Source organism: Rutidosis leptorrhynchoides, chromosome 4 (assembly GCF_046630445.1).
Source record: "Rutidosis leptorrhynchoides isolate AG116_Rl617_1_P2 chromosome 4, CSIRO_AGI_Rlap_v1, whole genome shotgun sequence".
Taxonomy (NCBI): Eukaryota; Viridiplantae; Streptophyta; class Magnoliopsida; order Asterales; family Asteraceae; genus Rutidosis; species Rutidosis leptorrhynchoides.
In genome coordinates this window covers 499207088-499222216 of record NC_092336.1, presented here as the reverse complement: position 1 = coordinate 499222216, position 15129 = coordinate 499207088, and the positions used below count along the sequence as shown (strand labels likewise).

Below are 15129 nucleotides of genomic sequence, written 5' to 3'. Positions count from 1 at the left end.
TTTTAACTGAGTCGTTAAGTCATCGTTAGTCGTTACATGTAAATGTTGTTTTGAAACCTTTAGGTTAACGATCTTGTTAAATGTTGTTAAACCAATGTTTATAATATCAAAAGAGATTTTAAATTATTATATTATCATGATATTATGATGTACAAATATCTCTTAATATGATATATATACATTAAATGTCGTTACAACGATAATCGTTACATATATGTCTCGTTTCAAAATCATTAAGTTAGTAGTCTTGTTTTTACATATGTAGTTCATTGTTAATATACTTAATGACATGTTTACTTATCATAATATCATGTAAACTATATATATAACCATATATATGTCATCATATAGTTTTTACAAGTTTTAACGTTCGTGAATCACCGGTCAACTTGGGTAGTCAATTGTCTATATGAAACCTATTTCAATTAATCAAGTCTTAACAAGTTTGATTGCTTAATATGTTGGAAACATTTAATCATGTAAATATCAATCTCAATTAATATATATAAACATGGAAAAGTTCGGGTCACTACATGGTCCATGAAATTGGAGGATGCACTCTGGGCTTTTAGAACAACCTATAAAACTCCAATTGGAACTACACCTTTTAAACTCGTTTACGGAAAAGCATGTCATCTTCCAGTAGAAATTGAACACAAAGCATTTTGGGCTTTGAAGACATGTAATCTTGATTTACATGAAGCTGGACGTCTACGATTAAGTCAAATAAACGAATTAGAAGAATTAAGACATGAAGCATATGAAAATTCGTTAATCTATAAAGAAAGAACGAAGAAATGGCATAATAAAAGAATCAGAAGTTCAAAAGAATTTAAAGAAGGAGACAGAGTTCTTCTTTTCAATTCACGATTCAAGCTATTTCCTGGAAAATTGAAATCAAGATGGTCTGGACCATTCATAGTCAAAAGATTTTTCCCGTACGGAACAGTAGAGTTAATAAATTCAAATGGAATTGAATTTAAGGTTAATGGTCACAGAGTTAAACATTACATAGATAGTCCGATGGAAGTTGACAACGAAGTTAATCACAATTTCGACACCACAGCTAACTAAGTGTGGGGAGAATCAAGTCTTTAAAGGATAATATGTATTTATGTTAGAGTTAGATATTCTGTTTTCGTGTAGTTCTCGAGAATGAAATCCGAATGGTCTTTCCCTAGCAGACCCTAAAGAACTAGTCTTCTCCCACCATTCTGAATTTTTATTTTTTTTAGGTTTTACGAGATGAAGAATTCCTTTGATCTGAACCATGGTCTAATGCTACACGCTTTGATTACTAAACGTAATAATGATACACTTCCGAGTGACCTGGTATCAGTAATAAGAGCCAAATTGGACGGAGTAAGAAAAGAACTCAGAAACAATCATAATAAGTTACATTTTGGTAACAGAAAATCAAAATCCGCAGCGAAAAGAAGAGCACGACACCTTGAAAGATGTCACAAATGTGGAAAATGGTCACACGAAGGAAAATGCTCGACGAATCAGACATATTCCAATACCGAGTTTGTTACTTTATGCAGAGAAGGACCGTTCATATGTTTCGAAGAAAAATCGTTGAATGCTCGAGGTTATGCCTATGTAGCTATGGAAAACCAATTAGTCTGACTATCATATGAGTGGGCTAAAGCAGGTCACTGAGAATTCTATCTCACAGGTAAGTATGTACAGTTTTTATTTTTATTCTATTGCTTTTAACCTTTTGATAATAAACGCTAAATTATTCGCTATAAAGTATTAAATTGATACTCGATAAAATTAGGTTTTGCGACCGAAAAAATTGATATCATACAAAAATTTATTACATCGCTGCGAAATTTACCGTTTATTCTTAAGGTATAAATATCTTTAATCAATCAACCCAAAATATTTCAGAAATTCGTCAGGAGTAAAACTAGTTAATATAACCGAAATTACTTTACCGAAAAGAGGGGCGTATATTTTTGATAATATTTGATTGATTAAAGTGGGAATAAAAGACCAAAAAGATTTTTAATTTTTATTTTTACTTTGTTTTTTTTTAAATTAATATTAAATTATTAATGTATATCTTTAAATTAATATATTTAAGTTTGAACATATTTGAAAAAAAATAATAATTTGTATGTATAAAAATAAAATTATAATATAAATTTGGTGTGAATTTTTAAAATTTTAATAAAATAAATTTTTAATTTTATGCATTTTAAATTTAAGTTTGGTGTGAATTTAAAAACAAAAATTTACTTTATTTCACTAAGTTAAAAATTGATTTTAAAAATTCGTCGTGAGTTGAAAATTAGGTCGTTGAACCGAAATTGTTCTACCCAAGGGAGGGATGAGAACTTTTATTATCATTATTTTTAATCTTATTGAATTAAAGTATGCCAAAAACATTTAAAAAACCCAAAAAAAAATCTTTACTTTTAAAACCGCGCTTAAAAAATGACAAATTTTAAAATTTTGTCGAGGGACGGACTAGGACATCGTTCCGAAACGCCCTCATCCTAAAAAGAAACAAAATTTTAATTTTTAATTAATTATATGTTTTATTAGTATAAGATTTTTATAAATAAAAAAAAAGGACTAAAAGTACTGTACCCGGACTCCATGCGATCGCATGGAGTTTGGCCTATGAAGCCATGCGATCGCATGGATAGAAAAATCTGGCCAGAATCAAAAGTTCCAGCGGGTCTGCTGCTTCACCACAACACACACACACATATCACGAAAATACCCCAAAATCCTCTCTAATATTCGCAAATTTTCACCGTAATTCGTCAAATTTCTTGCTTTAATCATGCCTAGGTTCGGATTCTTCAACAAAAAGGTAAAAATTACACCCCTAAACTCTTAAATTTTCTAGTTTTTGTGATAATTACCAATATTTTACCTAATTTGATTTTGTTAATTTTTAGTATAATTAGAGTTAAATTGTTAGTATATTATGCATGTATAACCTAGATTGATGCTATTTAACATGATTTGAAGCCAAAAATTTCAAATTTTTTAGAAATCTAGGGTTTGTGTTCTTGAGCAATTTGGGGCTTTTTGATATAAACAGGTTATGGCCGATTTTTGTCATGAATTATTGCTAAATTAAGTAATGTAACATGTTTAGGTAGCTAAATGATCCAAACTTTGATCCTAAACATGATTTTTAAGAATTAAAGTGGACTTTTTAGGTATAAAATTCATGAACTTGATTAAATTGATGTAAATGCCATTTGAAACTTATTTAATTGCTAGTAAATGTTGTTTTAACATGATATTTGAATTGAATGTTTATGAACTTTGTAAACATTTTCATATATGCTTATTTAAAAAAGTGTAGAATTGTTAAAATTGTGAAAATGTGTATAAGTTTAATTTTGATTAAACATGTCATTATGATTGTTTTAAGTTGTTATTTTGCTAACACTAATACATATTTGGATGCACAAATTTTGTGTTTAATGTGTTTTACAGAAATATACTGAAACTAGAGGTGCATCATCATCATCTAGATAACCACAACCAGAACCTGAACCAGAATATGAGCCGCAATACGAGCCTGAACCGGAACAACAACAAGAACCACAACATCAGTCTGATCAACACGTACCTTATTATGATCCGCTACAATTTGTTGATGCCTTTATAGTATTTCTGATGCATCCGCCAGTAGAATACCCAATGATTCCTGAACACACGTTGCATCCTAATCTGAGATTTGATAGAAACAGGAGAGATTACCCAACATATCAAAGTAACAAATTCAAACTGATACCGAAAAATGTAGAAGTGCCAAGGGTAATCGATTGGGATCCTTTGGAAAGGGTCCAACTAGCTAACTCAGTTAGGGAGCATCTGATCCAAAGGTATGGCAGTTCTTCTTTTACCGATTGGGAACGTCTATTTACCATTCGTAGGCCTGTATATAAGGAATGGTGTGTTGAGCTCATGAGTACTATAGCGTTAAATGTAGATGTAGATAGATTAGATGATAGAAGTTTTCTTAGATTTATACTTGGCCGTAGGATGTACAGGATGTCCATGCTGGACATGGCCAGGGCTTTACAGATATATACTCCTGGTGAATTACTACTACCCGATTGTATGAATTTCATTTATCGTGGTGAAAGGGTAGATAGGAATTTTGACGCGAACGCTGTCTGGAGGCGTATGTTAAACTATAATGTTTTTACGCTGGGAGGAAAACACTCCTACTTACATATTAACAAAGCCGAGCTTCGTATAATTCATAGATTTTTGGCTAACTCGATTACACAGAGAGGTCACAACAAGGAGAAAATGACCTTACATGATTTATTTTACCTAAAGTGTATTCGAGACCCAAGAAGCTTTGTTAATATCCCCTACTGTGTTGGTTTTTATTTGTCTAAGATGGTGGAAGGAATACAGGAAGGGGGGATAATAGGAGGAGGTATTTTTGTTACTCTCATTGGAGAGTATTTGGGTGTAGATAGGGACCAAGGAGGTCCACTTTTGGAATGTAGGGAACAGGTTGAGCCTTTAGGATTGAAGGTCTATCAGGGTGCTAAGGTATTAAAGAGCAGACGCAACCAGGCAGTACCCTATGAAGGTAGTCATCCTCAGGTAGAGAGAGGTTCAGATGAGGAAATGGAGGAAGCGGATGACATTAGGGATGTCATTAGGGAGGCTACGACTGACGTCTACCAGCGTGTAGATGAGGTAGATATGACAAACAGGGAGAGATTTAGTCGGATGGAGCAGTGGCAAGCCCGGAATGATTACGAGCATTCCAGGCAACGACATCATGATAGATGGGACTATCATCAGCGTCCGATCATGAGCCGGCTGTCACCTCAGGAGCACTACGTCCCGACCCGACCCGCTTACTATCCTCCACACCAGCCCGAGATGAGACCACCATTTACTCTCTACGACCCTAACCAGGCCTACCAGTACACCTATCACCAACCATGGAACCCGGACGACGACATGAACTGGAACCCCTATCCAGATTGATATAGTTCCAGTTGGTGATTTCTATGACTTTTATTATTTATTATTTTTATTTATTTATGTTTAGCCATATGATATTGTGATACATTAATGTAGTATTTAATATTTTTATTATTTGGTACTAATATTTCATATTCGATTTGAAAGTGAGATTTAAAGTCTCATTTCAAATTACCATGCATGTTTATATTTGTATGTATGTATATTGTCAATTGTACACAACAGGGTAAAACAGCGCATTTTCAAAGACTGACATTAAGTTCAGCAAATGCTACTGATTTTGATGACAAAATGAAAAACAAATGTGATGTAACAACAAGACGGAATGAACAAATGATGTGCACCATTTATCATTCAACAAACAAACGCCAATATGTTTGGAAACTTTGGTAAAATTTAATCATTTTTCTACGCTAATCACCCTCAATAATTTAAATTGTTACTGATTTCTTGCAAATGAGGGCATTGCAAGATCTTAAGTGTGGGAAGGGGTTAAATTCTTTCGAATTTTTAAAATTTTAACTTATACACTTGGTTACCATTAAAAATACTAGTAACGCAGTAGTTGTATTAGAATCTAGTGCTCTCTGATAATAAAGAACAGCCCTAGTCTTATATACTGACTACCCAATTCTAGTAAAATTTTCAAAATTTTCAATTAAATGAATTCAAAATCATCTTTATACATATTTATGAACGATAAAACTAGGTGTTAATACCGAAATTATTGTTACCTCGAAAAGGACATAAATTGAGAAACAAACCAAAATGTTAGAATTCATTTAAAATGGAATAGAGGACAATAAAAAGGCAAAGAAAGGAAAATAAAAGCCAAGTGTGGGAAAAATTTACCAAGTTATTTAAAACATATATCACATATTTTTATACAAATAACTGAAGATACTTTTGTTTTGGACAATTTTATCAGTTTTACCCAATTTCTTGTAATATATTTGAAAGAAAGATGGAGCTACACGATGAATCAATTCCATCATTAAAAGGAAGTAAAGTCTTCCGAAAAAGACACGCGCTTCTTGATTTAGGTCAGGAAGTTATCGTCCAGACCAGCTGTAGGTTGACAAAAAATCTAGAAAAGTCATCATAAAAATCAGCAGAAAATCCACGGACCTCAGCATCAAACAGGGTCACCAAGTGGTCAGACTTATCCTAACCATGAGAGGATCTGTCTCGTAAAATAGGAAAGACGCCGTGCAAATTAGCTTGATAAGACTAATGAATCAGACCCCCAGAAAAGGATAATCTCCTTAAAGATTAAAAATCAGCTTTTAAGCCTGATATTACTCAATCCTTGAGATTGACTTTAAAGATTGAGAATTACAAACTCATGGAATTCGATGATATCTAAACTCGAGCTTGAACGAGAAAATATTTTGATCAAAATTACAAACCGATTTGTTTTCTGAAAAACCCATTTTTAATGCGTTCATTATCATTGAACGTAAAATCCTAGGAATTCACCTGGAATTCATTAGGTCACCTGAACCAAATCGGGTGTCAACCGTAAGAACGGTGGTTGCATAGCATGGTCGAAGACAGGACCTTGTGCCAGACCGAAAAACTATAGGGTGAGCTTTACTATTGCTCCTACCAAGGATAGTAATTGCATTCGACACGTTATAGACCATAATTAAAAGCATGTCAGGGGACATTGCCTTAACAGTTGCTTGTTCAACGCTTTCCTTTACAACCGGACGGTAGTTTACCGAAAGGTAATATACGGAGCAAGTATACTGGACGTGTTGCTTTCCTAATACAAGGTTAGCAAGTGGGTGACACAAAACTATAAGTTTTGAGCTAAAATTTTCAAATCTGAAACCCACCAAACCCACAAAAACATTTTGCAACACCGGTGAAGGGTTATTCCAGAAAACTTATCTAGGGTAAAAACTAGATTTAATTTTCAAAAGATCAAATGTTTTCATAAAGATCCAATTTCCTTAAGGATCTAAATTTTCATAGTCATGTGTGACTGTAAACCACATCGTTACTACCATTGTTTATACCACCGTATAGAAATCACTGATGTACAAAGTGTGAAGAATAAAGAAGTGATTCTAGTATTTTTATTTCAAGACTATATTGCTTGAGGACAAGCAACACTCAAGTGTGAGAATATTTGATAATGCTAAAAACAAACATATATTTCATAACATTATCCCTTAAGAAAGACAAGCTTTTAGTTGCAATTGTTTTATTTACAAGTGATATTCGTTTTAATAATAAAAGGTGAAGATAAAAGACAGATTCGACGAATTGAAGACGCAAACGATCAAAAAGCTCAAAAGTACAAAATACAATCAAAGTGGTTCCAATTATTGATAAGAAATGTCTCAAAATTACAAGAGTACAAGACACGAAACGCAATATACAAGATATTAAATTATACGCAAGGACGTTCGAAAAACCGAAACCGGGACCAAAGTCAACTCTCAACGCTCAACGTAACGGACTAAAAATTATGAGTCAACTATGCACAAGAATATAATATAATATTTAAATAATTATATAAATTATTTATATATTATATATATTTAAAAATAACGTCGACAAACTTGAAAACAAAATGATGTGAGCTGGTACCTACCTCCATGCGATCGCATAGCCTGTAGGCTTATTCTCCATGCGATCGCATGGGCCACTTTTTGTGGCCACATGCCTATAAATTTTGCGGTTTTGAGCGATCTTTTACACCATCTTTTTCCTTCTTCTTACTCATACGTATATATATATATATATTATAATTATAATTTTAATTTTAAATTCTAATAATAAGGGTATGTTAGCGAATGTTGTAAGGGTGTAAGTCGAAATTCTGTCCGTGTAACGCTACGCTATTTTTAATCATTGTAAGTTATGTTCAACCTTTTTAATTTAATGTCTCGTAGCTAAATTATTATTATGCTTATTTAAGACGAAGTAATCATGATGTTGGGCTAAAATATTAAAGATTGGGTAATTGGACTTTGTACCATAATTGGGGTTTGGACAAAATAACGACACTTGTGGAAATTAGACTATGTGCTATTAATGGGCTTTATATTTGTTTAACTAAATGATAGTTTGTTAATTTTAATATAAAGATTTACAATTGGACGTACCTATAAATAACCATATACACTCGATCGGACACGATGGGCGGGATATTTATAAATACTAATAATTGTTCATTTAATCGGACACGGGAATGGATTAATAGTTAATAGACTTATTAAAATAGGGGTGGATTATGTAAAAGGACACTTGGCGTAATTGTTAACAAAGTATTAAAACCTTAGGTTACATGCAGTCGATATCCTGTTGTAATTATTAAACAAAGTATTAAGACCTTGTTACAGTTTAAGTCCCCAATTAGTTGGAATATTTGACTTCGGATATAAGGATAATTTGACGAGGACACTCGCACTTTATATTTATGACTGATGGACTGTTATGGACAAAAACCAGACGGACATATTAAATAATCCAGGACAAAGGACAATTAACCCTTGGGAATAAACTAAAATCAACACGTCAAACATCATGATTACGGAAGTTTAAATAAGCATAATTACTTTATTTTCATATTTAATTGCACTTTTAATTATCGCACTTTTATTTACTGTGATTTTATTTAATTGCACTTTTAATTATCGTACTTTTTAATTATCGCAATTTTATTTTATCGCACTTTTATTTATCGCAATTTCATTATCGTCATTTACTTTACGCTTTAAAATTTAGTTATATTTATTTTTAATATTTTACATTAGGTTTTAACTGCGACTAAAGTTTTAAAATCGACAAACCGGTCATTAAACGGTAAAATCCCCCTTTTATAATAATAATATTACTTATATATATATATATATATATATATATATATATATATATATATATTTGTATTTTTACAATTATAAGTTAAAACTAATATAGCGTTAAACTTGGCTAAGATCCCTGTGGAACGAACCGGACTTACTAAAAACTACACTACTGTATGATTAGGTACACTGTCTATAAGTGTTGTAGCAAGGTTTAGGTATATCCACTCTATAAATAAATAAATAACTTGTGTAAAATTATATCGTATTTAATAGTATTTCCTAATAAAATATAAACTATTTCCTAGTACGCCTCGCACACATCAATATTGCTCATCCACGCTATGTTTCTCATGCAATATCTACCTCGTTTTACTCGGTTTTCGTTTCCAAAGTGCTCTAAAAGCTATGATCTTGGGTTTTATCGCGTTCAGAGCGTTATTGCAGTTCCAAGTGTAAATTTGGTGTAAAATTGACCAAAGTGTGCAAAATGATCAAGAAAACTGCAAAGTGCTCATCCTGACATCCAAACGACATTCCATTATCTAGGAACGCCGTTCCATCAACAAGAACGACGTTCTAAAGCCAAGAACGGCGTTCTACCTGGGAAATTTACAAAGGAAATGGGAACAGAAAAAGATGTCATTTCTAGCACGATTCAGGAACAACGTTCCTTTGAAAGAACAGCGTTCCACATTTGTTTAAGAACGACGTTCCATCAACAAGAACGGCGTTCCACTATACGAGTCAAGGAACGACGTTCCTAAAAGAGGAACGACGTTCCTCTGCATTTTCTGGGCAGTTTTTGGAAGAGTATAAATAGAAAGAGATAAGGGTTTTCAATAGATCATTCACTCAATAGAATAGTTCGTTGTGGCTGATCAAAATTAGGGTTTAATGGCTATTTTAATAAGGTTTTCATCAAGTTTCCATCATCCATTCCATTCTACATCAAGGATTTGAAGATTGGATCAAGATCTAAGGCTTGTTCTTCATCTTCTTCATTTAGCACTTTTATAATTTCTTAAGTTTGATACAATCTACTCTTGTTTATTGCTTAATCATGTTTAGATTTATTTAATTTGATTGTATTGATCTAGTTCTAGCCATGATTGACTAGATTTTATTATGTACACTGTTAATGAAGCTTAATAGCTAAGGGTTGTTCATATTGATGTTGATGACTGTGTTTGAATGAATCTATTAGCTTAATGATTGTGATTTGTCATTAGAATTAGTCAAAAGATCCTTTGCTATGATTGTTTTGGACTTTACTTTGATTATATGAGTTGTGTAGCTTTCAAAGGGATTTGATTAGTGAAGCAATTTGTACTTCAACACTTAGGTGGTCTAGACAATCAAATTTAGGCTTTCAAGGGATTGAGATCTTGATTTGGATTGGTTTTCAATTGGTCCTTAGTCAACATAGTGAAGTTTGGTTTTCTTAAGGGATTTTGATTACCAAAGGGTTTATGAGACTTTAACCTAGGCTAAGTACTTGTGATAATTGCATGATTCAACTAAGATCAATTGGTATAAGCTTATGAAAATTTGCAAGTATTGATTTGATCACAATAACACCTAGTAGGGATACTAGTCTAATGTTTGAGCACAATTAGACCTTAAGTGAACAAAAGAACAACCCGAATGCTTCAAGTGGATTAAGTAAGTGTAAATGTCTTTAGTATTGATATTTACTTAATCACTCTTAGTTCTTAGTTTAAATTACAATAGTTTTCTTAATATCTAAAATTCAAACCCCCCAATCAAACAAACTTTAGGATGATTATGAGTTTTCATCGATTCAACTAGCATTCATCGTTCTCTTGGGACGAACCTTAAACGGAAAACTTACTAATTGCAACTACCGAGTAATTGTTTCTCGTATGCTTGTCACATAGTTGAGTCCACGTTTAAGTATAAAATTTGAAGATAAATATATGTTCGTGAAACGAGCATCATGTGTATAATTTGAACAATATCAAGTCTCGAGAAATAATAATAAATAAATCATTCCTAACTATCAAGATCAAATATCTATAAAGATAAACAGAGATTCTATAAATAGAGAAGCGCTATTCAAATCCGTTCGAACATCATCAACTACTGTTTTCATAACAAGAGCCATTTACTTATAGAGAAAGTTAACGGGAAAATATATTATTTATGGAATAATTTAAAACAAAATAGTATATTAAATCGAAATGGGACAAATACTCACAAATTAAACAATAAGAAAGAATGACAAAAAACTTCAAAAATGTCATTTTTGAAAATATTCCTCCTATGATAGATTGCAGCTAATAAAATTTAAGAATCCGCCATGAGCCACTTTTTCTTCTAAAACAACCACACACTCATGTTAAGCATGTGATTTGTTATGGTTATTGAAAGCATAATGTAAACTTTGAATCATATAAAAAAGTTGACTTCTCAGAAGGAAAATCAACGTTATAAGTTGGGTGAACCGAGGTTTTTAAGTGTTGGTTGAATTAAGGTTCTTAGAGATGGAAAAAATTATGAGCTAACTGAGTTAAATTCGCGAGTTAATTGAACTTCCGAGTTGGCTGACTTATAGTGGTTGGATCAAGTACTTAGGTTGGTTGAACTTCGATTATGATAGCTTGACTAAAGTTCATTCATTAAGCCGAACTTCAATTATTCAAAGATGTCTTGCTTCAGCGATCAAATCATATTCTATAACTTAACTAATCCAGTTTAAAAGTTAAATTAGTGTGAACTGTAAGCATTTCAAGTCACCTCTAAACCCACTTTGAAGATGAGTAAAGAGATGGTAACATGGTCTTCTTTTAGCCTGATTTGGATTTAGCATAATTAGAGTTCTCGTTGGTTGCACTAGCTAGTCATCACACATGTATCATGATCAAACAATACATCAATATTCTTATATCTATATTAATGAATGTCACACTCCTAAATAAACGAACGAATTTCTTGTTGATATTTGTTCATGTGGTTACATGGATGACTTATTTTTTGCAAGCTCATTCAGTTAACATTCAGTTAACATTCAAACAAACTTAAAAGAACTTAACACTAGAAAAATATCCGTTGGAACATTTTGTTTGTTTACCTACTACATGATTGGTTTTGTGTCGTCGGATTTCATTGGTTTTTAATAAAAGCAAATAAAATAAAAATAAAAATAAAAATAGAAGAAATTACTTAACAAGTTATTATTTTGAATTTGTCTACAAGTGAAAATGATTTGTATCGAGCCTTTTCAAGCATAAAATAACGAACCATTCCAGGATATTCTCATCTTTATTTTTTTCCTTTTTTTTTTCGTTTCCTTCTTTGATTCGTTTCTCCCCCATTTGTTAGAGTCATCTGTTTCATTAAATGCAGAAAAAAGAGAGACCCAATACCAATAATAGTTCATGGACCCAATCATCAGCAGCATAACTACATCATACAAGTATTCATCTTTCAATTTCAAATTCAATACCACCCTACTATTTACATCTTCAATCACAAGTTTAAAAAGACCAATAAGAAAAAGAACCATATATCTTTCTGATTCTTCAGCTTCAAACCCAAAGTCAAACCCCCCTCAAAACCCTAGTTTATGGCACAAATACACTTCACCCATCAAAAAATTACCAATTTTGAGGTCAATCTTTCATGGGTTTACCAAAAAATCAATACTTTCTGATCAAGGGTCAGATTATTTGCAAAATGGAGGCCTTGGTATGGCTCTCTTGAGTGTAACTTCTACTGCAAAGGTTCCATCTTTAATTTATTTTAGTATTTAAATATTTATTTATGTTATTCATAGCAAATATTGAAATATTGATTAATTACTTGTGGTTGTAAAGGTTCGAATTAGCCCTTTTGTTGCAACACTAGCTGCAAACCCAACGTTTGTGTCTGGATTTTTCGCGTGGTTGATGGCACAATCTTTAAAAGTTGTGTTGCATTTTTGCTTTGAAAAGAAATTGGATTTGCGAATAATGTGTTCATCAGGGGGAATGCCATCTTCACATTCGGCTTTATGCACAGCTTTGACTACTTCAGTGGCAATATGTCATGGGGTAGCAGATTCTTTGTTTCCAGTGTGTTTAGGGTTTACTTTGATTGTGATGTATGATGCTATTGGGGTTCGTCGCCATGCTGGAATGCAAGCAGAGGTAAGAATTACCATTTAACTACTTTGAAATGTTCAGGTAGTTTACTGAATGTAAGAACCATACGAAGATATCCTAGTAGTTGGGTTCTTCCTTGCAAGAGGTCTTATGTACAAAACTCACTAACAGCATATCAGAGAAAAGGGTTTGAAACGGTCACGAATTAACGTAGTTAGGCCTGTACATCTAAGTGAAAATACTCCCGGTGAGGTAACTTGGTTGGGCTACGTACATCGGAATAAAAGTACTTCTTTGTCGGGTAGTTGAACATGGGAAAACTTTATCCGTTTACCGTTTACTGACTTTTAGTTCAAAACTGTTGATTTATCGACTTAACGTAAACTGGTAAATGGATAAAATTTTACATGTTCAGGCTACTCGAAGAGGGCGGGTCTCAGATGTAGGCGGACTAACTAGGGTATCTTGTGATCGTTTCCGACCTTTTCTCTGGTCATTCCAAGATATGCTTTCTGTGTGTGTTTGTTAAATGAGTTGTTTAATGTGTACACGGATACTTGGATAATCGGTTTAATGAACAAGTTATGTTGGTATTAGCCATTAGGTAATGTTTTTCATTTGGACCTTAAAAAGTCAACAACATTAGGATTTGTATCAACTATTGCCCATATCATGTCCTGTACCATGTCCCTCCCACCTTATATAATATTTCCATGTGTATGATATTCGGATGGTGAAAATATGATTTGATTAACTAAAACTTTCCACAAACTCTTTTCTCATGTTTTGAGTCGAGTTATTGATATTCACCGGGTGAACACCCTTTACCAAAAAAAAAAGAGTCGAGTTATTGATGTGATAACTCCCCTTTTAAACATATTTATAGATAGATAATAGATATAAATAAAGAGGATACTTGTTGAAGGGGTGCTAATTGCCGGGGAGGGGGGCGTTGAAGTGGTTGAGGCTTCCTACGCTCGGGAAATTCGTACCCGAGCACTTTGTGTCAACTCATAAAAGTATGTAGAAGCTTATCGTTGGCAAACTATTATCGCAAACATATAGTGGAACTTGTAAACAGTTTGGAATTAATTATATGTATATGTATATGTATATTGCATTTGTTTAAGCTTGCACCAGCTCAACATATCTGATCTTGATTCCTTCATAAATGTCAAGCTGATGAGTGATGACATGGCAATGGTGATATTAGATGTGTAGTTAAATTGTCCTTATCCTGATATGTTTGCTGATGATATATTCTTATTCTTATTCATAATAATGATAATGATATGGTTTGTTTTGCAGGTTCTCAATCTGATAGTTGAGGACTTGTTTCAAGGCCATCCCATCAGTAAAAGGAAGCTTAAAGAACTGTTGGGCCACACCCCATCGCAGGTCGTTGCTGGAGCTCTACTCGGGATGTTGGTGGCTTGTATTTGTTGTCAGGGCTCATTTGGCGCGATCTGAATCCCATACACCGTCTCTGCAAACACCTTGTTGGCATTGAGACATAGGTTTGATTTTTGGTGGATTACTGAATTGTATATTTCACAAGAAACAAGAAGTTTTCATGTAATCCCAAAGACAAGTTGATTTCATATATATGTGATATCAATAATTTCTCTCTTTTTTTTTATATGTCCAGAGTAACCCAACCTAAAAATCTGTCAGTTTGAATTTCTTACAAGTGTATATAGCTGTAAGCCTAAATAGCATTTAGCATTCTCAAATAAACCAACCTAAACATCCCATTATAATAGGCAAAGTTTTTGGTTATAACAAATTGCCAATCATTAAAGTTGTAAGGTTATTTCGTTTTTCATTAATAAAAATATTGATTGACTTAACCTAATTCTAGCTCTGTCCCCAAGTTTTATTTTGGTAGGAACTTTTTGAGGATCACTTCACTATCTGGATCCTCTCGAACAAGTTTTGGCAGCTACTTTTAGTTTAATGGCGTCATCTCATCTTGTCTAGATCAATTCCATAAGGTGGCGTTTGGTTCGGGGATTTCAAATCCCAAGATTTCAAATCCCATGGTATTTGAAATCCCATGGGATTTGAAATCATAGGATTTCAAATCCTATCATGTGTTTGGTTCACATCTTTTATTTGTAGGATTTCATAATGATAAAAAATACATTTATTAATAAATAAAAGAGCTACATTAATATATAATAAATCATTTATAACAAAGGAACAATTACAGTCAT

General features: G+C 32.8%; 1 protein-coding gene across 1 annotated transcript; it reads left to right on the top strand.

Annotated features, from left to right (window-relative positions):
• The first annotated feature begins 12121 nt into the window (after positions 1 to 12121).
• LOC139844740 (uncharacterized) lies at positions 12122 to 14567 on the top strand. The gene is made up of 3 exons (XM_071834963.1): positions 12122 to 12553; positions 12647 to 12958; positions 14222 to 14567. The coding sequence occupies exons 1-3, from the start codon at positions 12209 to 12211 to the stop codon at positions 14381 to 14383; spliced, it is 819 nt and encodes a 272-aa protein (XP_071691064.1). The 5' UTR covers positions 12122 to 12208; the 3' UTR covers positions 14384 to 14567.
• Positions 14568 to 15129: the final 562 nt, after the last annotated feature.

Coding starts and splice junctions, on each gene's coding strand:
- LOC139844740 (XM_071834963.1), top strand. CDS start 12,209: ATGGACCCAATCATCAGCAGCATAACTACATCATACAAGTATTCATCT. Junction 12,554..12,646: donor GTGTAACTTCTACTGCAAAG/GTTCCATCTTTA, acceptor GTGGTTGTAAAG/GTTCGAATTAGCCCTTTTGT. Junction 12,959..14,221: donor ATGCTGGAATGCAAGCAGAG/GTAAGAATTACC, acceptor TTTGTTTTGCAG/GTTCTCAATCTGATAGTTGA.